Source organism: Macrosteles quadrilineatus, unplaced genomic scaffold, assembly GCF_028750875.1.
Source record: "Macrosteles quadrilineatus isolate MER2022 unplaced genomic scaffold, UCM_ALF_1.0 Scaffold_5__1_contigs__length_97177068, whole genome shotgun sequence".
Lineage (NCBI taxonomy): Eukaryota > Metazoa > Arthropoda > Insecta > Hemiptera > Cicadellidae > Macrosteles > Macrosteles quadrilineatus.
Window position 1 is genome coordinate 30,150,320 of NW_026542598.1, and position 23,454 is coordinate 30,173,773.

Consider the following 23,454-nt stretch of genomic DNA (forward strand, 5'->3'; position numbering starts at 1 on the left):
TTGGGGCAACCAACTTGTTTAGCGCCCCAACCCCAAAGCTTGTACCCCTAAACACGTATTCTTAAAGCAGAATGACTATAAAATGCAGCGTACCAGGGCGAAGCCAGGACGGAACCCTTTGCAGACATTGCAAGGAGCCTGAAACCCTTCCGCATGTCCTTGGCTCTTGTCCCTTTGGTGCCTTACTGCGTAATGCAAGACACCATGCTGTAAGAGCAATGATCGCAGAAGAACTACGAAAAAAAGGCTGGCAAGTAGTAGAAGAAATACATTGCACTGAAGATGGTGGATCGAACAGAAGATTGGACATTTTAATTTATGATACAAAATCTAAAAGTGGAATTGTAATTGATCCAACAATAAGGTTCGAAACATCAACAAATCAACCCCTAGAAGTAGATGAAGAAAAGAGGAAAATTTATAGTAAATGTGAAACTTATTTAAGAAACAAATATAATCTAAATTCTATATCAGTAATTGGCATAATGATTGGTGCAAGAGGAACTATTACAAAATTTTTTGACGAATTTTTAAAAAAATATAATCTTCCATCAAAATTAAAAAATGAAATAGTCATAAAAGTGTTAAAAGAATCATGTAAAATCATTCAAAATCATTTATATGGACAACGTTATTAATCTATGTTACATGTTATTTATATCGTAAAATTAAGTTTTTTTTTACTGTGTCTAATAGGCAAAGTTTATTAATAAACTCAGTTTTCAAAATAAATAATAAAGGGCTTATTGGAAACTTGGTTCTGTTGTATTTATGCCACTGACATGTAAATACATAATGTATACCATGTATACGTTCCAAGTAAACTTTGGCTATGAGGTTATTGTTTTTGTTATATTTTCCTCCTTGTATTTTTCATCCTATTAAAATTTTTCATTGACACTAAAACACTAAAGTCTGATAAAATTACCATCATGACTTGGGAGTAATATTTAAAAATAAAAAATCTCTTCGGGTTCGAGTTGCTGCCTTCCCAGAGATTTAAATTTCCTTTGGGCTTAGACAGAATAGGCTTGCCCAAAATAGTATGAATTACCCCCGCCGCAGCAAACCTGCCGACTAAGCGAATTTCTATTTGTCTGAATTGATTTTCAGTTAAATATATTTTAATAACATTAGGTTTAACGAGTACCTAGGTTTGCTGCTACAAGGAAACTAATAAAGTGTGTTTTTGAGTAAAATATTGATAGCTTAGTACAAAATAAATAAATTTGCCAAGTTTGATCAAAATATATCCATAAACAAGCAAACTACAAAGAATAACATGGGAATTTTAAATTTACAATTTTTTAAATTTTCTCCGCTACTAATAATCGAACAAAAATACTTTAATATACTAAATTATTTGTTTTTTTAAGCTCTTTAAAAAGGTCTAAAGAGAAATCGGGAAATTTTGCGTTTTAAGGGGCAAAAGTGAGAAAAACCAATTTTGACCCCATAAAACCCCTCTTAAAGCCCCGTTCCCATGGTCCGATCGTGCTGGTTCGCGAACTCATTCAAGTTTATCCCGCTTTACACCTTTAAACCAAATTTCATCAAAATCGGACAAAAATTACTCAAGTTATCGCGTTCACGGACGTATATCTATATATATATAAGTCTATATATATATATACATATATAAAAATTTGAACGAATGGTGTTTTTGGCCTCTGGGGACATCAAAATGAAAAAGTAAATCGGTCCCGGGTCTAGGTCTTACCGTGCCACCTACGGTAATAGCTACTTCCCTATAGGGAAATTCGCTAAAATGAGAAAAGTAATCTAAATAGTTTTATGGCGTGAAATCAATCAAACAAGTTTGCATTCCTATCTCAAATAACAAAGTTTGGGTTCTTAAAAAGCCGTATTTTAAAACGTTTTTATTAGCTCGCTTTCTTGTCCGGTACAAATTTTGCAATCAATTTTATACTAACTTCCCGATGAGCTAGAGACTTGAAACTTGAAACATAGCTCACAAATGGATGACAATGCAATATTATATAGCTTAATTTTCATATTTCCCTTGGGCTACGCCCCATGGGCTTGTTTTTATGAACTCGCTTTCTTGCAAATTTTGATACTTCCCGATGAGCTAGAGACTTGAAACATAGCTCACAAATGGATGACTATGCAATATTATATAATTTATTTTTCATATTTCCCTTGGGCTACGCCCCATGGGCTTGTTTTTATTAGCTCGCTTTCCTACAAATTTTGTTATCAATTTTAAACGAAGTTTCCGATGAGCTAGAGACTTGAAACTTGAAACATAGCTCACAAATGGATGACAATGCTATATTATATCATTTAATTTTCATATTTCCCTTGGGCTACGCCAAGGCCACACTAAAAAAACAGGCCATAATGCTCGTCATAAGCATGACGTCACGATAGAAGACGTCAATGACGTAATGTTTGCCGTTTGTGATCAGCTGCTTGTTTTAATATTTTCATCGAAAACAAAAATATAACCTTAATTACGTCATTGCCGATTTCTATCGTGACGTCATGCTTGACGAGCATTACGGCCTGTTTTTTTAGTGTGGCCTTGGCTACGCCCCATGGGCTTTCCAAATTTTCCATGTTTATATTTTAAAAGAATGTAAATATATCAATCAATTTAAGTCAGCTGTAAATACTTAAATTTGACAGTTCGAAGAGCAGAGATTAAGAAGTACAGGTTATGCTCCCAAGAGATTCTTTATACAAACAAACATTTCAAAATAAAAATATACAATCTGATTGCAGATATAAAGGTGTTTGTTAATAATGTAATTTATTTAGAATTCTATAAAGTAAAAGTAAACAATAAATTAAATATATTGATATATTTATAGTTAGTAGGTTGGCCATACATTCAATCTAATACATAATTATCTGAAAAAAAACTCAAAATAAACCTTAGATTTCCCACATGCTTCTGTCTTAATCTGATATAGACGCTTGAAATAGATTTAACATCCACACACATTTAAAACTAAAAAGTATAAAATAATTTATAAATAATTTTTTTTTAAACAACGTTTTTAAACGCACTAAAAAGTAGAAAATAGTTTATAAATATGTGGAGAGAATAAATACTTGTAATATTTAAAACAAAAAACGTGGGGTGCATGCAATAGATGATAATACATTAGTTCAATAGGTGAAGGTAATTGTAAATTATCTATTACATGCACCCCATGTTTTTCGTTATAAATCTTACAAGTATTTATTCTCTCCACATATTTATAAATTATTTTCTACTTTTTAGTGCGTTAAAAAACGTTTTGTTAAAAAAAATTTGTTAATAAATTATTAAAAAACAAAACTTTTTATACATTATTATATATTTTTATTATTTTACTAAAACGTTTTTTTATACAAAAATTTATTATTGTTTGTACAAAAAATTAAATAACGCTAATTTACTAGCAACAACAAATTTTTGAAGAGACTAAAATATAATTAAGATTTAGTGAGTTAAAACTTTAAAGCTCCCACCCTATAATCATTAGGATAATTCAATTTTCAATTATGTAAATATCGCTTCTAGCAATTTTATTGTTAATTTTGACGTTTTCTCCCACCAATCTATATTACTGTTCTTATGGTCGTTAGAAGGATCTTTTTATGGCTGTCCACCAGTTGGTTGGCGACTCTGATGGCTTCAATTTCGTTTATTTTGTGAACTAGAAACTCTCTGGCCTGAGGATGTTCAGCCAAACAGGTCAGTCCTTTGAGTGCATTCATCTGCAAGCCTGGTGCTCTGAAATACTGATAATTTGCTGGTTAACATCAGTAATAGTAATTCAGTAATAAATCAGATACCAGCTGAGTGGTTATAGTGCTTGCCTGGTATACAAAAGGTTGACGGTTCTGTCTAGAGGAAAGGTCAGTAGCTTTTTGATAGTTTAAAACTTTACACAGCACTCAGCAGTCTACCTTTATGAGGCTTTTAGGTTTGAAGAGAAAGGGCTTATTGCCTGAGAATATGGGAGAGAAAGGATAGGAGTAGATTTATGAGGTTTTTAATAATGGTCCTTCCTCCTTGCTTAAGAAACAGCTGGTCTTAATCAGTAACAAAGCTGCACAAGGCATTTCATTCCACTCTCAATTCATATTTGTGAATACGGCCAGTTGCGTCCTTATCTTATTACAAAATAATAACAATAAAATCCAGAATTAAGAATGCCATACTGTTCATCTTGCCGACTTCTATTGCTTTGAAGTTTTCAGAACCTACAAGATTAAGCGTAGATTTCGTTTCACAAAAAATACACCACCATGGTGTATTTTATGGTGAAGATGTCTGATAGATATGATTACAAACTGTGATTACTGACTAAGATCAGGGGTTTCTTTAGCCAGGACTGTTTATTAAAAGTGCAATGATCGAGGACAGCTGGGTCCAGGTTTGAATCCTGAGATTTTCAGGATCGAACCGGTAACATTCTGAATAAAAGGTGCACAAGAGAGATCTACAAACTTGCACTAAAAGTATTTCAGGATTATTGAAACTGCCTGTCCACAGAAACTTTGGAGAATATACTAAATACTTGTTTCTTACAACCTTGAATTAATTGACTATACTGAGTTGAATAATTTGAGACGTTAAGGTATACCTACCTGAGCACATCGAAGGAGTTTGCACATTATCGGGAGATTTTTCAAACAGTGGTTCTTAATTGATTTTGATACAAGCACAAACATGAGGGCTTCAGCAGAGTGATTTTGCACCTCTTCAATCTGTAAATATGTTCGTTTTTAACGTTGAGTATTTTTAACCACCGAAACAAAATGTTTATGTAATCTGACAAAAAAATGTAATGTTATAGTAGTTTAAGAAACGATTGCATAATAGTGTTAACGACACGAGTAGAAAGTTTAATGTACGAGCCTTGGCGAGTGCCTTAAAAACTTCTACGAGTGTCGTTGACACTAATTACGCGAGTTGCGTACACTACTTTTACTACGACAGTGCTTTAATTACTAAAAATCACTACGGTACTCAACTTCTAAAATAGATTATTTTTCGTTTGTAACCTCTCATTGCCACTGACAGTGATGGAACGAAACATTGTACCAAACACTAATTGCACCACTCACCAATTAAATTGGCCTGAACCGCTGATTAGGTGAAGTTCGAATCATTACAATTTTACTTCTTCTCTCTTAAACTTTGAACCTCATTGGTCCGTTACCCGTGTTGTTATGAGTTAAACTATGCTGTTATGAAAGTAAACAATGGTGTTAGCCTATGTGAAACTTTTCAATTCTTAGAACAACGGAACTGAAACAGCTACTTTAATAACGGTTATAGGTAAAAATATTACCCAAATTGTTCTTTGGTCAGACAAAATTTTGTAAGTAGATATTAGAGTGAAGATACTGGAGTTTATCTGAACTAATTATCTGAAAAAATCATTGTTGAAATATTTAGAGCCTCAGAAATTGTTTATGTAAATAATGTATACTTTACTAAGTTTTTCATCTTTCAGAGGAAAAAGTTTGCTACCTATTTATACTAACCAAATTTTAAGTGCACAGATGCGCATGAGAAAAAATTGTGAAGTACCAGATCTGATACTATACTACTACCAATCCCATCAACTTGCCCTGAGCTGTCTACCATTTGTTGTCCCACCCTTCAGTTGAAAAGAGAGAGATAATATTTATTGTATAATCTTCAAGATAACAATAGAGTAAAAATAAATGTTCTTATGCGTAGCTCATACCTGACGGGATTCAATCTTAGATAGACAGTAAAGTCCTAAGTTATAACCCTGAACAGAGCCCTCTCAAACTTGAACTTGGTCTGTGTTTCTACTAGTATGTATGAGTGAACACAAAAACTACTGAACAAACTGGATTGAAATTTTCACAATGGTTAGATGAAACTAGCCAACACAATAGATACATGTTACCTTAAATCTTTTGGCCACACCCCATTGTTGTCTAAAGGGTTTTTTCAGATGGAAGTTTCAGAAGAAAATTTTGATTTGTCTCCTCGGTATCAAATAGAAAAACCACAATATTTGCATTTTGACAAAGTTATTAATTTTATCATTCAACCAAGATGATATATACCAACCAAAAAAGAGAGTTTGAAGAATATAAATGGTGAAGGTGAGATTCATTTCTATTAGCAAGGCGGGTGTATAACTTTTATCAAAAGTATATTATAAACTACATTCTCTTTTGGGTCCTCAGCCCTCACAGAATTGCCAAGCAGGGATAAAGAAACTAGTGTTACCTAAATGAAAAATGAAAACAATAAATACCTCATCGTCAAGCAGGCAAGTCAACTTGGCGAGAATGTCGCATCTGTGCAAGACTATCTCCTCTTTTCCTTCTGGCAGTCTGGCAAGTTGAGCTACGAGCTCACACCCCAAAGCTCTCAGCTGAGCTTCTGTATGATCAAGATAAACTGAGAGCTCGACAGCTCTGTGTGTCATTGCTTGGTACTTTGCTTCATTGCTGTGATCAAGTAGTAAAATCAGTGTTTGCATCAGTGCCACCTGGAAAATAAAAAATAAGTTATCCGATACAGGTATTTAACTCTAATTTTATCAGGTGTTTCTTTTAACTTTTTTGGATTAAACATTTTATTTTTTACTTTTTGCCAATTTGGACCTTTAAGAGTTTACCTTACTTGAAATATTTTTCATTCTAGCCCCCATAGCTAGGTCTTGATTGTTATATGAGTAATTTCAATTCAAAATTAAACTTAACTACTGTAAATTTATCACCCAGTATTTGTGAAAATCAATTGAGACTTTGATAGATGAAATCTTGTGTATCAATGTTTCCTCAATCATTCATCTTATTTAGCAACCAATAGTCATTCTCTTGAGAGGTTGCCCTTTGAATACAATTTATAAAACCAGAAAACCACCCTTGTATTTCTCATTATAAAAAAAAGCCACACAGTCAATTATCAAAAAAGCTGCTCATAGCCCTAAAAATGCTCCAAACTGTTCTCTACGTTTGCAAAACACGTTAAAATTTCAAAATGTGAATGAAAAAGTAAAAATGATTTTCACATCAGGCACGAAAATTAATTTTTGTAATTAAGTCATGTTAGCACTGACCTACTGAAAGAAGTAACTTCGGCATGTAATTAAATTTGTTGTTGCCAGCCACTATTCCGTAATTATTCCAGAATAGTCAAAATTTCATGTATGATCATTAATTACTCACTGCAATCTCATTGTCTAGCTCAGTTTCAAGTTGATTGATGACTAAGTACACATAGTAATCTTTAATCAGTTCTTCAACTCCTGAAAATCATAAAATGTGCATTAAAAATAGCAAGGAGACTTAAATAAAGAAATTAGATGTACAAAACATAAGACTATACAAAATATACACACTGAAGTTCATAACCCTAGCACACTACTGCAGATACCAGTTAAAGTTTCCCAAAAAAATATAGTAAAACCATCAAAATGTATCATTTATCAAGCCATTAGAATAACAACAAGAAATAGGCAATGTCAACAAAGTGGTTAACATAGGGGTACCGGTATTCTCTGAGTGAGGGTCCTACTTACAAGGGGCATACTCTGCCCCACAGCTGACTATTATACAACCCTTCCTAATCTTACAATTATAGTTTCATTTTCTCTTCAGATTTTCATACAGTGTATTAGTTGATGACATAAATAATATAGCCATATTATACTATAATATAGCATATTATGCTACAATTCATTAAATGTGGCATGATAGAAAAGTCTATGAACGAGAAAGAAAGTGTATTTTCACAGTATTAGTGTCATTAATTTTTATTCTAAAACTGCCGGCTACTTAACGAGGAAATGGAATGTCCATTACACAGTGATTAATCTTATAGTCATAAATATTACACTTGTTGCAGCTATAACTATTGACTCTACAACACATTAAGAATATCTCCTTTTCCATTAAGAATATCACCAAAGTTTTGAATGCACAGTTTTTAAATAATTTTCTCCACAACCCTTTTATTGTATAACAAAACGCTTCAAATATACATTTTTTGTCCTAGGACGCTAGACACGAGCCCGGGATTGTTTTTCAAATTACTTCAGGCTAGACGTGGTTGCGGCATTATCACTTAGATAAAATCCATTGGTGATTTGGCGGGATTTGAACCTGGGACCTAAGTCCCGCGCTCTAACCACTAAACCAGCTTGCTCACCCGCTTCAATATACATTGGGGCTTAAATGGTCAATACTCACCAAAGTACCATGCTGCAAGAGCTAGCAACGTTTTTGCTGCATTCAGTCTAACATTACGATCAGAGTCCATCATGAGAACGGAGAGGCTTGACATGATTGGCTGATTCTTGACGATCGTCAGTTTCGCGCCTGGCTGCATTGACAGCACTTGCAGCACCATAAGAACATGTTGGCGGACAAACACGTCGTCCGACGACAGTAGTCTGACGAGTCTGTGCGATTCATAGAACATAAATCGATTATGATTTATCACATTGTTACTCGTTAAAAATAAGTTCTGCCACAGTTAAACTTCCGTGGTGAATGTGTCATAACAGCATTGATTGAAATGGAGCACAATGCATTGAGAAAAAGAGGCTTGACTTGTCTTTTTGCCTCTAGCAAAATTGTTGTAGATTATTAAATGTCACTACGTTGTATTATTGTCTGTATGTTGATTCTTTGTCGTACATTAAAACTAGACCTCTTTTTCTTTTTCTTTTTTGTCCTAGGACGCTAGGTACGAGCCCGGGATTGTTTTCACATTACTTCAAGCAAGACCTAGGGGTTGCGGCATTATCACTTAAATAAAATCCATTGGTGATTTGGCAGGATTCGAACCCGGGACCTCAGGGACCGAAGACCTGCGCTCTAACCACTAGACCAGCTCGCTCCTTAGCTCTCTAAATAAACCTTTCTCTTAGGGGCGCTTCCATTGACTATGTGCTTTTGACACACCTACACTTTCGCCAATTAACAATTGAGACGCCACTAAGGTGTGTATGTTATTAAAGTGAAAATGACTGTAGAATGAACTGAATGAAGCTAGTTTTGTAGCTTATTTGTTACTGACTTAGATCAGCTGTTTCGTTAGCCAGGGCTATCCCTAGAATCAAGGACATTTTGACATGACATCTAATTAAATTATCTTTGTTAATTCAGTGTTTTGCACAGCAAAGACGCGACCAGATCTGGACACGTCTTGGCGAGGGGGTTGGCGGGGGTACTTTTGTGAAAACATTTGTGTCTTACTACTCACTCACTCCTACCCCCAGCACTACCAATAACTGGTACCCGTATGTTTTATTTTGGCTAGTAGCAACCAGCGTCCACGCACAGAAGTTATGGCCGAACTGTAAAGTCAAAGTCAAAGTATTTATTTGCACATAACATTACATGGGTTACAGCAGGTAACATTGTCACAGACAATTGTTAATCAATGCCTTAATGAGCTGGTTGTCTCACCGTGGTATGATTTGCAACCTTAACGCCTCTACAGCCTGTTCAGGATCATGGACAACATCCAGTAGTGAACTGAGGGCTCTCTTAGCTATCGTCTTATCTTTGCTCAGCAACTCTCTTTTCTAAAAATCATTAAAAACAAATTGCGTTAATATAAAATCAAGATCTATCATAACTCAACATCGATGCTGAGTTTTGTTGAACTACCTATATACCAAAACATCCATATCTACCAGTTTAGGAAGGGGCAATTATTTTATGAAGGTGCGGTAAAATAGTTCAAGTATTTTAAGAAGACAAAAATCATTTAGTTTATTTGAACTTAAGGTTTTTGTTTTTTTTACGCACACAAGTAGCCAGCCTGCTATCCGATCTAGGTTGTTTATTAGGCTATTATTTTATTTTTTTTTCTTTCTTACAAAATGTTCCAAAAGATGTGTTGCCAGCAGTGCCAGTTTTCCTCACCCTCCATGCTTTAGCAAACCGATTCATCTGACAGCACCTCAAGTTGAGTGGCTTCCAGTTCCAGGTGGATCCTAACATGGACAGCAGAAGAATGTATGTATACTGCATCGTCGGGAACGCCCGGGCAGTAAATACACTTACGTGAATAAATACACCAAACATGGCCTTCAAGTGTAGGTAACTCTTGACCTCACTTTAAGTTGCATTACAGTATCACAACAATTTTTAGTAGGTAGTTGAGATTATAAAGCTTAAAGATTTTTTGTCAACACCAACAGGCTATGTGACTTTGTCAAACTTCTTAACTGAAAAAATGTTCAAATCAGTAAATAAATTGAAGCAAATTAGCAAATATCAGACACATTTTCTGTTTTTTATCCTCTAGAAATCGTTTTAGTGTTGCCCGATTTCCCACTGTTTTTTGTTCAACAGTGCTCTTTCTGTTGTAGCACTATCATGAATGATTTTTTTAAACACATATTGAACCAAAATACAATTTTACTTTTGATTACAAAAGAATTGGGATATTAACGATAAGTTAACTTCTCCACTTTCAGAATCTGAAGTCACATATTGAACCAAAATACAATTTTACTTTTGATTACAAAAGAATTGGGATATTAACGATAAGTTAACTTCTCCACTTTCAGAATCTGAAGTCTTTTATTGATTAACAATACTTTTCACATCAAAGAGCACACTTACTATTTTAGGAATAGCCCGATCTCCAAAAGCCAGGCAGGCTCTAGTGGGATCCACATCCGGACTGAAGTTTTCAGATTCAAAGTTGACCATGGACAAAAATGGCTCGATTGCAATTTCATTACGGATATTCTGTTTTAACCCTGGAAGAATAAAAATGAGATGAAATAAACAAAATGTAAGTTACTGTACCATAATGAAAAGGGAAATTGAGCCTTTTCTATCTTATGGGCACGCAAATTATTGAATGAAGTTAGTGCAATTACGGCAGGCAGTCTTTCATATGAGTTGCTTTCTGCTTTCTTTTTAATAATCAGGGAGGAAATCATTTGTAAATTTGTAGTTTAGTTCCGCATACACAAAGAAGTTATCTAACTTTTCTTTGGAGCAATGGTGTAATGGAGCGGAAACCCGAGGTACTGTTGTGAGTTGCTTCCCACTTGCTTCAATGTTAATAACAAGAACATCACACAATAGGTACGGCTTTCCCAGCTCTGATTTTTTCAATATTCCTATATAAACCTTATTATCTTAGTTAGTCAGTTCTTAGACAATGGCGAGCTTTCCCAGTTCCCACACATACTGCTTACACCACTGCTTGGATGTAAATATTTCTTTGCAAGAGAGTAAATGTTTTCATTGGTTAAAAAATGCTATTAAGTCTTTATAATGTAGGTACCGCTACCATTCACTTTAAAATAATTAACCTAGATCCCTCTAATCATTAATCAATATTGTTAATGATGTATTACCTGGTTATTACCATGTACCTATAATTACAAGCAAAAACACAAGAAGAAGCTGTAGTACCTTCTTTACTAGTAGTGTCTTCATCTTATGTAATGATAGTTTGTAGTACAATGGTGTTTTTTGCATTGGTCCTGTGTACTTACCTCTTGCTATTATTCTTTCTATAGCGGTTGAATTGAGGGGACAGGAAGTGTCTTTCTTCAAAAATTGATGTTGACCAAACTCCAGATCCATTTTAACTCCTGTCTTTATTACAGTCAGCTACTCTAAAAAATGAAATGGTAATACTAACGCGACAGGGTTCTTTTAGATTACTGTACAACACAGTTTCAAATTGGAAAAATTCATTTAATTGATTACATTTAATCAATAATAATAAAACCACAGATTTCTTGTTTACTACTGAAGTGGAATTGATCTTAATCATATCAGCTGATTTTTAAAAAGATTTTTGGCTGAAAGCTGAGATAATTAATTATTAGTACCTGGGAACCTATTTTTTTTTTAGTGATTATAGGTATAGTTTATTTATACATAAACGGTATATATAAAAAATAGGTATACTTTACAACTATAATTTTGGCTTTTATTATTTAAGTTCAGTGGAATTTCAATTTATTATGATTGAAATTTCAACCTGGGGGGGGGGGGTTGTGTAAGTTTGTTCATGGAATGTTTCTTACAATAATGACATTGTATAGTATTTGTCTTTAGTTGCTGAAAATATCAATCGAATATTTAAAACTATTAAAATAGTATAAATAGGTAACATAGGTACCTTACGTCGTCAATCCTAAAATTAGTCTGTTGTATTTGTATTTAGTCTGTAAAATTAGTAGATTGACGACGTAAGGTCAAACAGCTTGACATATGTGTCTGTTAGCGCGGTAACTCAAGCAAAAGTGATCCGATTTTGATGAAATTTGGTACAAACGTGTAAACCTACGTTTATTCAAACGAGTTCGCGAATGAGCATGATCGGGCTATGGGAAACAGGGGTTTATGGGGTAAAAATTGGTTTTTCCCATTTTTTACCCTAAAAACACAAAAGTTTCACAATTTTCTTTTAAACTATTTTGTAGAGTTTAAAAAAAGAAATAATTTTGTATATTGGAGTGTTGTTTTATGCCTAACGGTTACGGAGATAATAAAAAAAAAATGTAATTTAAAATTCCCATGTTATTCTTGGAGAATAGATAAACTGTTGTAGTTTGCTTGCTTATGGATATATTTTTATAAAATTTTGCCTTTTTTAGCGAATTTCCCATATAGGGAATAAGCTATTACCGTAGTACTCATGGTAAGACCTGGACCCGGGACCGATTTACTTTTTCGTTTTGAGGTCCCTAGAGGCCAAAAACACCATCCATTCAAATTCATATGTATATACATATATGTGTGTCCGTTAGCGCGATAACTGGAGCAAAAATGATCTGTTTTGATGAAATTTGGTATAAACGTGTACGGTAAACCTACATTTATTCGAACGAGTTAGCAAACCAGCATGATCGGACTATGGGAACGGGGTTTTATATAGGCTTTTATGGGGTAAAAATAGGTTTTTCCCATTTTTGACCCTAAAAACACAAAATTTTACAATTTATTTCCAAACCATTTTGTAGAGCTTAAAAAACAAATAATTTAGTATATTGAAGCGTTTTTGTGCGCCTAATGGTTACGGAGAAAATTCAAAATAAACGGTATCAGCATTCTGACACATACTTTCTCCCATAAGTTTGTCAACAACCTTTATTATGTGTAAGCGGTGAGAGTATAAATATACGGAAATGAGATTTGTACAATTTTGTTCAGATTTAAAGGACTATAACATACTAAATTTTTATCAAAATCGTTCGAGCTATTTTTGGAAAAATCCGATTTTTCCGTTATTTTATGGGGTTTTTGTGGGAAAATAACATAATTTACAATAACTTTTGAACCGTAATTTTTGCAGAAATGGGATTTGTACCATTTTGTTCAGAATATAAAGGACTATAACATACTAAATTTTTATCAAAATCGTTCGGGCCATTTTTTGGAAAATCCGATTTTTCCATGGATTGGAACCTAACATACCAAATTTCATCGAAATCAGACCACAGGTGTAGTCCCTAGCTCTGTACACATCCAGACACACGACACACACACACAGACATCACTTCGAAAACCACTTTTTTGGGACCAGGAGGGCCCAAAACGAATCCACTCAAAACTCAAACTCGAAAATCTTGACAAAAACAATACTTTCTCCATATACTATATGGTATAGGGGGAGAAAGTAAAAATTGTAAATTTAAAATTCCCATGTTATTATAATGGAGAATAAGTCAACTGTTGTAGTTTGCTTTGTTTATGAACATATTTTGATTGAGTTTGGAAAATACTTTCATTTCTTACTAAACTATTAACATAAAAAAAAAACCACTTTACCCTTCCTGTTGCAGCAAACCTAAGTACTCGTTAAACTAATTCTATTTAAATAGGAAATAAATGTGATATTTTTATTGAGGCATTTTAGTCTAAATCGAATCAGGTTAGTGGAAATTCGCTTAGTCTGCAGGTTTGCTACGGCGGGGGTATATTTATTTTATACTAAGCTATTAATATAAAATAAAAAAAAAACTCACCTCTAAACATTCCCTAGCAGCAAACCTAAGTACAGTACTCATTAAAATTAATGTTATTTAAATAGAAAATAAATCTGACAATTTTAAGGGAATATTTTAGTAGAATTCCAGCCAGGTAAATGGAAATTCGCTTAGTCTGCAGGTTTGCTGTGGTGGGGGTATTTAATTATTCTATTGACTGACAAAAGTATTATGAATATATTTGTTCTTTAGGCTATGTTATTTCATAAAATCTGCAAAAAGTATTTCGGTGGAGTATTGTTGACAAATATTGGTTTTTTTATATACTACCTATTTGATTTTTTTACAATATTATTAAATATTGAATTACAGGAAAAAGCTTTAAAAACTTGGTTAAATGCAAATTAATTTTGCTTACTAGACGGCTGTATATTTATATGGTAATGGATCTGTGTTCTTTTATCATCTTTACGTAAAAAATTCTGAAAGAGTTACATTCTGATAGTCAATATGGGACATTTTTCCGATACTAGGACACAAGAAGCTAGAAGCAAATGTTAAAATCCTGTATAGAATAATAGAACTATCAGTTTGTAAGACAGGTAAGACCAGAAATATACACCCCATTAAGAGGGACGATGAGAGCCAAGTGTGCGGGGACGACAAAGCGGATTAAAGAGTACGCCCTGTCAACCCGTCACCATCATGAACGTCTGTGACAACGTGACACCACCAACAATCCGCCACCATTTTTTTTACTAGGGGCAATACACTAGAGTCTAAACCTTCGCTAAATCATCACGATGTTGTCCCCTGGCACTGCGGAGTGGGGGAAGCAAAGCATTCTATTGGCTGAGGGAACACCATTACCGCAACGATACGGTTTGGAACCATCGGCCTCGGTGGTCTAATGGATAACGCGCCGGGCTGAGGATCTGAAGGTACCAGGTTCGAATCCTCTCGGTAGCACTAACTTTTTGTTTAAGATTTTTGCATCATCAGCAAGTTTGGTTAGTTTGGTTAGGTTATGACAGTTTAATTTGTTAATTAAAACATTATAAAATTCAATTTGAGCTATTATAATTTTAGAACTATTTTTTTTCTATAAGTAAACCTTGTTCGATTTTTCATTATCAGCAAGTTTGGTTGGTTTGGTTAGGTTATGACAGTTTAATTTTATAATTAATAAATTCTAAAAATTGAATTCAAGGCATTTATAATTTTATTTTATAAACAGAACTATTTTTTCGATTAGTAAACCTTCATTCGATTATTATTTTATATAATCAGCATGTTTGGTTGGTTAGGTTAGTTTATGACAGTTTAATTTTATAAATATTCATTTTTTAACTTATTGAAAAACTGCAGCATAGGTATATGCATGTAAAACAACGCGGGCTTGTTTGGACGCCGTCTAGAGGGGAGGTGGAGGGAGAATCATTTCCCCCACTCCGCAGCGCCAGGGGACAACATCGTGATGATTTAGCGAAGGTTTAGACTCCAGTGGGGCACTACTAGAAGCAGTAGGTACCGGGTTGTCTTGTATGCTTCATTACGCTTCCATCAACCTGTCCACCTCAACTTTTGGTGGTGGGTTATTGGGATGGTACCGTGGTACCTCAGGGTGGCACCCTTAAGTACAATAAGAGTATGAGTTCGAGTCCTCGACTTAAGCCGGGTTTTCTTAGACGCAGTGACGCAGAAGAGGAGCGCGGAGAGCGGAGAGCGGAGAGTGGAAACTGATTAACATGATCCGCTTCTAGGAAAACAGTAACATTAAATTACAAAGCACGGGTCACACTAGGCTGTACGCAAGCCGCTGGTGATCAGCTGCTGGCACCAGCATCACCGGTTCACCAGCCTGAGTCAGCTCAGTGTCAGCTGCGAATTTTGTAGTCACATTAAGGCTCGTCACACACTGCGTCCGGTCCGGTAAAATCGATCCACACACTGCATCAGGCGTTCCAGTTCCGGCGACCAGTCTGAGTCTATGCGAGGACAGCGGTATTGTGAGTTGAAGAAGTGTTTAACCAACAACATACAGTAGTTTGTGTTAACAAAATTTCCCTAAAGCAATGAGTGACTAGTGACAGTGAAGAGATCTTCGTAGTTGCAGCAGCTCTTGCTTAAACGTCCTCGTGGCCTAGGTCGTATAGCTCAGGGTACGCCTGTACTAGCACAATCAGTTTCTCTTCCAATGACATTTTGTAAAAAGTCATACAGCGTAAACAATAACCACAAAACCACGTCTGCTGCTACTGTCAGTGCCCACTGTCACTGTCACGAGGTGAGTAGAAGTCGTCTGCACATGCGCGAGCTCTCCGGCGTCGGAAGCTTGCCGGAAGCCTATCGCTTCTCGACCGAAATAATTTTACCGGACCGGACCTGAAGCACCGGACCGGATGCAGTGTGGGGACTTCCATTTGAATTAATGGTTTTCGAATTCACCTGATCCGGCATGCCGGATCCGATTTTACCGGACCGGACGCAGTGTGTGACGAGCCTAAGCTGACAGTCGCGGCTTCTTTCAATTCGCCGCTGATGATGCCAGCCTAGTGTGACCCGTGCTTAAGACAAGAGGAGTCCGCTCTCCGCGTTCCGCTCTCCACGTTCCTCTATCTGCGCTCCGCTTCCGCGCCTAGGAAAACACATATTAAATTACAACAGGGATTTGAACAATTTTGCTTTAAATATATTTTGCAATCTTCCTCTTCCACACAAAATGGCACTGGTGAAGACACTAACAAAGGGATCACTTCAATTTAAGTAATGTGCAGCAGTGCAGGCAAAAAAGCAAAGCTGTGTGGTTGGGTTTTTACTAGAAGAGTTGAGATTGGGTTGAGGAGTATGTTTTATCTATGGTATTATACAGAAGGATGGACTATCGTTGACAATGAACTTCTTTGCCTGTTAGTTGTGTGATCTGTCTGATCGTGCAACCATTGACTTTATATCTACACTGTCTGTGTAGATATAAAGTCAATGGTGCAACACAGTTACCTTGTGATCAATTTTGAAACTGGTCAATTTTTGAGGTCAAATATAAATAAATTGTCTGTAATGTTTATGTGTATCGAACAGACAACAAAACCATTGAAGATGTTCGTTTTTGTTAGTTTTTCACATTCTGAGGGTACCTATATAATATACATCTGTATAATCAATGGTAATATCAAACTAAACACAATATTTAGTTAGTAAACAAAATGGCGGTGACAAGACAATTTAATAGCATAGCATTATAGCAAGGAAAATACACTGGAAAATACCATACCACCACATGTTTAGAATCAGAATTACGACGAGTTAGTGAAATTACGTCGATTTCGAGAAAAAAATCTGATGGTGTGATTTCGAAAATGGTGGACTGGGAAATTTCTGAGATCTTCGAGTGTTAATTAAATCTTCTGATTTATTTTGGTAAGTCTTTCTTTTCCAATTTATAGAGCCATAATTACCTGACTATCTCTAGATATGTTGTGAATTAGTTGCTAATCTTCCTTCCTTCCTTTAATCAATGAGAAATTTGATTAGGTTCCTTACTAAGTTATCTGTACCTATAAGTGCTTCGCTACCTCAGACCTAATAAAACGGGAAGACAATTTATACGTATAATGAATAATTTGTTACTTTTAGTACGTTCAAGAACTGTATTTTTTTATGTACTCTCTATGAACTCCATCTCATTCACTAAATTGTACCTGCAATGCTAGTATTCGTGCTGCAATGTATAAATCGCTATAAACCTAGCTCTCGGTTTAATCAACTCTGATAAAACCAAGGCCGTATGCTTACCTTAGGTAGCCTACCTAAAGATTACAATTCTCTCAGTTTGAGTAAACATGTAATACAAAGCCCATTATTTTTACTTAAGTAGGTTGTACAGTTTCTTAACTGGGCTATGCTATTATTGATTAAAACTATCGATTCAATTAGTAAACCTTCATGCAATTTTTTCATTATCAGCAAGTTTGGTTAGTTAGGTTAGGTTATGACAGTTTCATTTTATAATAGATATATTTAAAAATATTGATTATTAATCAAAATGATAGCCTAGTTTCAATCGATATTAGCATAGCCCAGTAAGAAACTGTACCCGGTTGTAGGCTTGGGTACAGTTAATTAACTGGGCTACCCTAATATCAATTGCAACTACATATCGATTGAGAATAGGCTATTGATTTACTTATAGACCTAATTGATATTTTTAACTAGGCCTAGGCTAACTGATATTAACTTAGCCTAGTTATAACCTAAAATACAACTGTTAGGCCTACTTTATAACCTTACGGCTGCACTTTACTTTACGTCCTACACTCATTCGAAAGAAAATATTGATTAGGCCTATTCAATTGTTTCATTCGATATATCGTTTGGTTAGGTTTAACTAACCAAACGATAAATCGAATAATCAATATATCGATTGATAGCCTATTTACATTTGAATGAGTGTAGGACGTAAAGTAAAGTGCAGCCAACCTTACCTAACTAGGCCTAACCAAACTTGCTGATGATGAAAAATTGAATGAAGGTTTAAACTAACTTAATTGAATCGATAGTTTCATTCAATCTTAGGGTAACTTAGCTCAGTTAAGAAACTGTACCCACAGGCTTTAACAATTCCAATTGTTATCCAAATAGGCTTACTCCATTTCCTTGGCCAATCGGGACCTTAAGATAAACTTAACTTGATAGGCTCTGAGCCTGTGTCAGCCAAGAATTAGGCTAGGGCTATCCTTCATCTTTCCAAATATTTTAGGCTAGGCCTATTTACTTATCCCAAATTCACTGAAGAAAGTCCTGACTTAGGCCAGGCGCGCACTAACTTATCCCGGCCACGACCAAACGCCCGACCAGTCGGTGTCGTTCACCATGCGACCAGAGCACGACCCGACCACGACACGACCAAGGCAACGAATGTTTTACAAACTTCAGTGCCAAGATGGATGTTGAAGAAGTAGCTGCTGTGGTGAATTTTAACGTAGGTACGTTAAGCGGAAGAAGAAACGATACTGGGTACATCCAATGTTAACTGTCAGGTCTACATAATGGCAGTTTGCTATGTTTTATGAAGAGCTACGTCAATATGAAGACGGGTTTTTTAATTACACAAGAATGTCTGTTAACAGCTTTTATGAATTATAGGCTATAGTAAAGTTGCTGGTGAAATCAGGGGTGAAGTTTAACTTTCCGTGTCAAACTCCTGTGACATTTTACCAAATAACTCACTTCACAGACCGGCGCAAAAAGCAAGTGCTCAACGTTTGATTGATCTAGGAGTACTGGGGGTTGAGTGGTGTACTGGTCGGGTCGGAGGCAAGTCGGGGGTAGTGCGCGTCGTCCCATTACATTGTGTGCTATTTTTGGCTGCAACGACCAGCGGGTCGGGCCCGACCAAACTGAAAAATTTTGGTTGTGCGACCAGGGTCTGACCAGTTGACCAGTGCGCGCTGTTCCATTTATTCCTATTGTAAAACTGGTCGTATCCGACCGGTCGGAGTCGTGGTCGGGATAGTGCGCACTGGCCCTTAGGCTTCAGAGACACGATTGGGTAGACTTTCTTAAGTGAGGCCAAAACAACCGAATGAATAGGCCTATATCGATCTAAGTTATCAATTATTTCATTCGATATAGGCCTAAGTACTTATATCAAGTTTGGTTAAGTAGTTAGGGTAACCTAACCCAACTAACCGAATGAAATAATCGATAAAGCCTAGTAGGCCTATCGTAAAATAAATACAATATTTTCATTCGGTTGTTTTGGCCCCATTTATGAAAGTCTACACCCAGACACTTTCTTAAAAATTGATAATTGTAACCTAATTTGAACAAATTCCTTTTTAGAATTTTAGTACCTTAAGTTAATTTGCCTTAACTTGGGTGCTCTAATATTCAATTAACTTACCTAGGACCCTATCTTAACTTAAGTTAATAAAGGTTCCCAAGGCAACTTCCATCTTCAGTTTAACTTAACTTAACACGTTGACTGCGCGCGCCGACTTTACAGGCACTCCCCAGTGGCGGGCGAAGCCCCGGCGCGCAACCGAATCAGCGAACGCAATTGGCATTCAAATATTTCAGTCTGACGAATCACAAAAGAGCAGTGGTGACTGTGCTGCGTTACCCCGAGAGTGGATGTAGTTCACTGAAACACCCAAAGGTAGCAGCACTGCATGGATCCGTATCCAGTGTCTTTGTAATGTGGGTTGAAGAGAAAAAATCCCCGAAACCGGGACAAAAGCATTGCCAGACAGGATTTTACGGGAAATTTTAGTACCAACCTACACCCCAAAGTAAAGCTCGCATTCTAAGCTGGCAGGCTGGCAACGATTATAACGTGTCCGTCTGAGGCTAAGCTCACACTGACTCAATATATTTCTGTTGGTCTGGTGCCGACTTTAGTCGGCGCGCGCCACCTGGGAGCGCTGGCGACGCCGACTAAAGTCGGCACGCGCTGTCAACGTGTTAAAGTTACCGGTAGCCTACTTATGTAGTTTAACGTTTGCTGCTTATGTTAACTACATTTACATTAGTTTTTCGTTTTTTCAGGGGGAACACAGTAATTTTTTTTAACTCAGGGACATTAACTTAGCATTATTACAGTGGAAAAAAATACTAGGCTACCTATTTTAAAAGACAATTATTCTGTACGGTATCTATATTAAGTCTTACACACTAAATCTGCAATCAGCTTTTGTCGGAAAGACTCCTTTGAGTGGCTGTAAAACAAAGTTAAAAATTACAAATCTAAGGTTCATTGAGTGGTACGAATGGTAATATGGTTGTCTGACGGGTCCGTATGTAGACTGTGGCTAGTTAAGAGCTGGTCATACTAGATTGCATGCGCAATAGATTGTGCACAAAATGATAGCGGATCCGCCTATAGTCCGGGAAAGGTTAACTTATTTAGGCATGTGGGGAAAGTAGGTCGGGTTAATGCGGTTTTGTGACTGTAACTTAAGTTTTTTGAAGTTAGGTTAGATTAAGAAGGTACTTAAAGTTTAGGTTATAACAAAACCGACCTATTAATTTGTGTTACCTCCAGACTATTTTTGCACAATTGAAATACGGTAGTGGGTGAAACCCAATAGGCCTAAATAACAATTCCAAAAATGCAGTTAGTGTTGTAGGGCAATGGACATTAACTTATACACCAGGCCTATCTGGCAGATCAAACTCACCGGGAATAATTGGTTACCGGTACCTATTGTATATTAGGTCCTCTGAACAAGCTCACTAACTTGACAAACTAATAGTTTAAGGCTGTGATTTTTTTAAAGCCTAGTCTATTGAAGGTTCTTGGTCAAAACAGGTCTTTACTTTTAAGGTCAACTGAACAAACTCTAGACTTTTTAAAATCAATTATAAGCCCTCTTTGAATGTTTATGATTTGTTGCTGTTAAGAAAGTATGTTTCTGAAATCTTGAAAATTTGTTGAGTTAACTTACCTAACTTGCTTATTTTATTTTTAGTTTGTAACGGGTAAATAACCTACTCTTCTCATCTAAACTTAATTTTAAGCAGTAAGCTAACCTAGTTCAATTTACTGTGTATACGCTAAATAAGATTGTAACTTAATCTTTATTTATTAGTTAAACCCCTAAGTTAAACTTTTCAACTTTTACCATATAGGCTAAGTTATGGCTAGCCAAGATTATGTGGATAAATAAATAACAAATAAAAAAGAATGAAGAGAAATTGTAAAAAATAAATCTGTCATCTCACATAAGTCGGCCTAAATATGATTTAGCCTTTGGTACCACTTCATTACACTAAAATGGTTTTTACTTATGGAAAACACCAATAACCGTGATGGATGCTAAACACATATTTAGCTATCTATGTTCTCACTACAAACACACGTTGGTTGAATGCGTTGTTTCCTTCTGAACAGATTATGGGCCAAATCAAGACTTGGATCCCGGCTAAAAAATTAATAGGACTACAGGGACAAAGACAAACAACTACCTACATCTATTAAAGTAACCACGTGATATAAAGTTTACAATGATATACGTTTGCTCCTTATGCTTACGACTTTGAATATATAAACAACCAAGAAAAATCAAAGGTATTGGTCAGAAACTGACTTGTTGACGGTAAGAAAAAGTAACACCTTAACCTCCGATCTGGTTTTGGACACGTTTGTGTGGCATTTATTTTGGACCCCTTATAGAGGCATCATTGTTTGCCAAATATATCGCTAAAAGTGCAGATAAAGAGCAACAATGTCTGATAAAATCTAGTTCTGGCTGACTCTCTGTCAAGAAAATGTACCGTACTGGTAGCAGATATGTATTATTGATCCACCTGACAAATCGATTGATTTCAGCTTCAAGAACCGTTTATTTGGCAATATTGCTAGACACACATTGCCAGTCTCAGATGAAATGGAAAGTTTACTGAATTTCTGTCAGGGGACTGAAACAGTATTACATGTGGACCTGACTAAACCATTCGGTGGATTTTTATTTCAAGAACCCCTTAAAATGAAAAGGCAATGTTAATTCCAAAACATGTTGGAGGAGCATACACACAGTGATTATATTTCTGTCATCAAATGGAATATCGGCTGATCCCCCGTCAAGATATTGTAGAGGTTTATATTTTTGACCAGATCAAACTTAACCGTAGGCCTATTAATAGGTTTTAATTATAAAATAAATCGAAGCACTTGTTTGAATTTGTCTGGTTGCACTGATTGATTATAGCACCATCATACCACTTAATTTCTTTTAACGAACAAATGAAAAATGTTTTGTTTATTGCTTATTGCAATAAAAAGTGTTAACTAGAGTTCGTGCGTTTCTTCGTGAAGCCTGGGTGTAAGGGGCTGTAGTGGCAAGTGGGGAGCTGAGCGCGAGAGAGGAAGTTGACGTCGTCGTCCTATTTTGCTACTAGTCTGACTGAAGACATTTCTCAGGATTTTTCGGAGTTTGGACCGTGGTGCAGAGGCGGTTGAGGTTGCTCGCACGAGTTGTGTGATCATATTAATATAGGCTAATTAAGGGTTTCATAATAAAAATGAGTATTAACACTCTCTATTAAAATTTAGAGTAGGCTATTTTTAATAGGCCTACTCTAAAAATTACTCTTTAATGAGCCAGAGATTTTTCATGGGCAAAAACAAATAGGCTTCAAATAATGCATTACTATTATACAAAACTATGGCTTAGGCCTAAACATATACCTTAAAAATTGTATTTTCACACCACTGTAAACTTAAAAATAAACAAATTAAGTTTTAAGATAATCAAACTGGCATCCCAAATTTTTTTGAAAAATAGAGTATCCGCGATGTTGCTCGGACAAGGTGAGATCGCAGACTGATTTTCGGCGTACCCCCACCCCTACAAAACCGGTTTAGAGCCACTCTAACCACCTACTCCCAGGCTTTACAGGGAAACGCACAAGCTATAGATTCCTTTAATTAAAATAAGTGTTATTATAGACAGCTTTTACTCAACCATTAGGACTAGTTGAATTACTGATTAAAATATTTGAAATTGTCAAAGTAAAGTAG

The 23,454-nt window shown here is 35.7% G+C and overlaps 2 protein-coding genes across 4 annotated transcripts in view; one reads left to right on the forward strand and one right to left on the reverse strand.

Moving 5' to 3' along the window:
- Window positions 1–3,424: 3,424 nt before the first annotated feature.
- LOC128995057 (radial spoke head 14 homolog) lies at window positions 3,425–11,731 on the reverse strand. Its single transcript, XM_054419935.1, has 8 exons — window positions 11,487–11,731; window positions 10,597–10,736; window positions 9,430–9,548; window positions 8,206–8,417; window positions 7,183–7,262; window positions 6,264–6,500; window positions 4,609–4,728; window positions 3,425–3,756 (listed from the first exon to the last, which is right to left on the reverse strand). The coding sequence occupies exons 1-8, from the start codon at window positions 11,575–11,577 to the stop codon at window positions 3,574–3,576; spliced, it is 1,182 nt and encodes a 393-aa protein (XP_054275910.1). The 5' UTR covers window positions 11,578–11,731; the 3' UTR covers window positions 3,425–3,573.
- Window positions 11,732–17,185: 5,454 nt separating this feature from the next.
- The window catches only part of LOC128995235 (transcription factor CP2-like protein 1), an 81,073-nt gene continuing 74,804 nt past the window's right edge, over window positions 17,186–23,454 (forward strand). The window contains exon 1 of one of the 3 annotated variants that reach the window (XM_054420183.1): window positions 17,186–17,351. The gene's annotated coding sequence lies outside the window, so the exon portion shown is untranslated. The remainder of the gene's footprint in view (window positions 17,352–23,454) is intronic. The other 2 variants (XM_054420182.1, XM_054420181.1) reach the window with 2 other exon arrangements.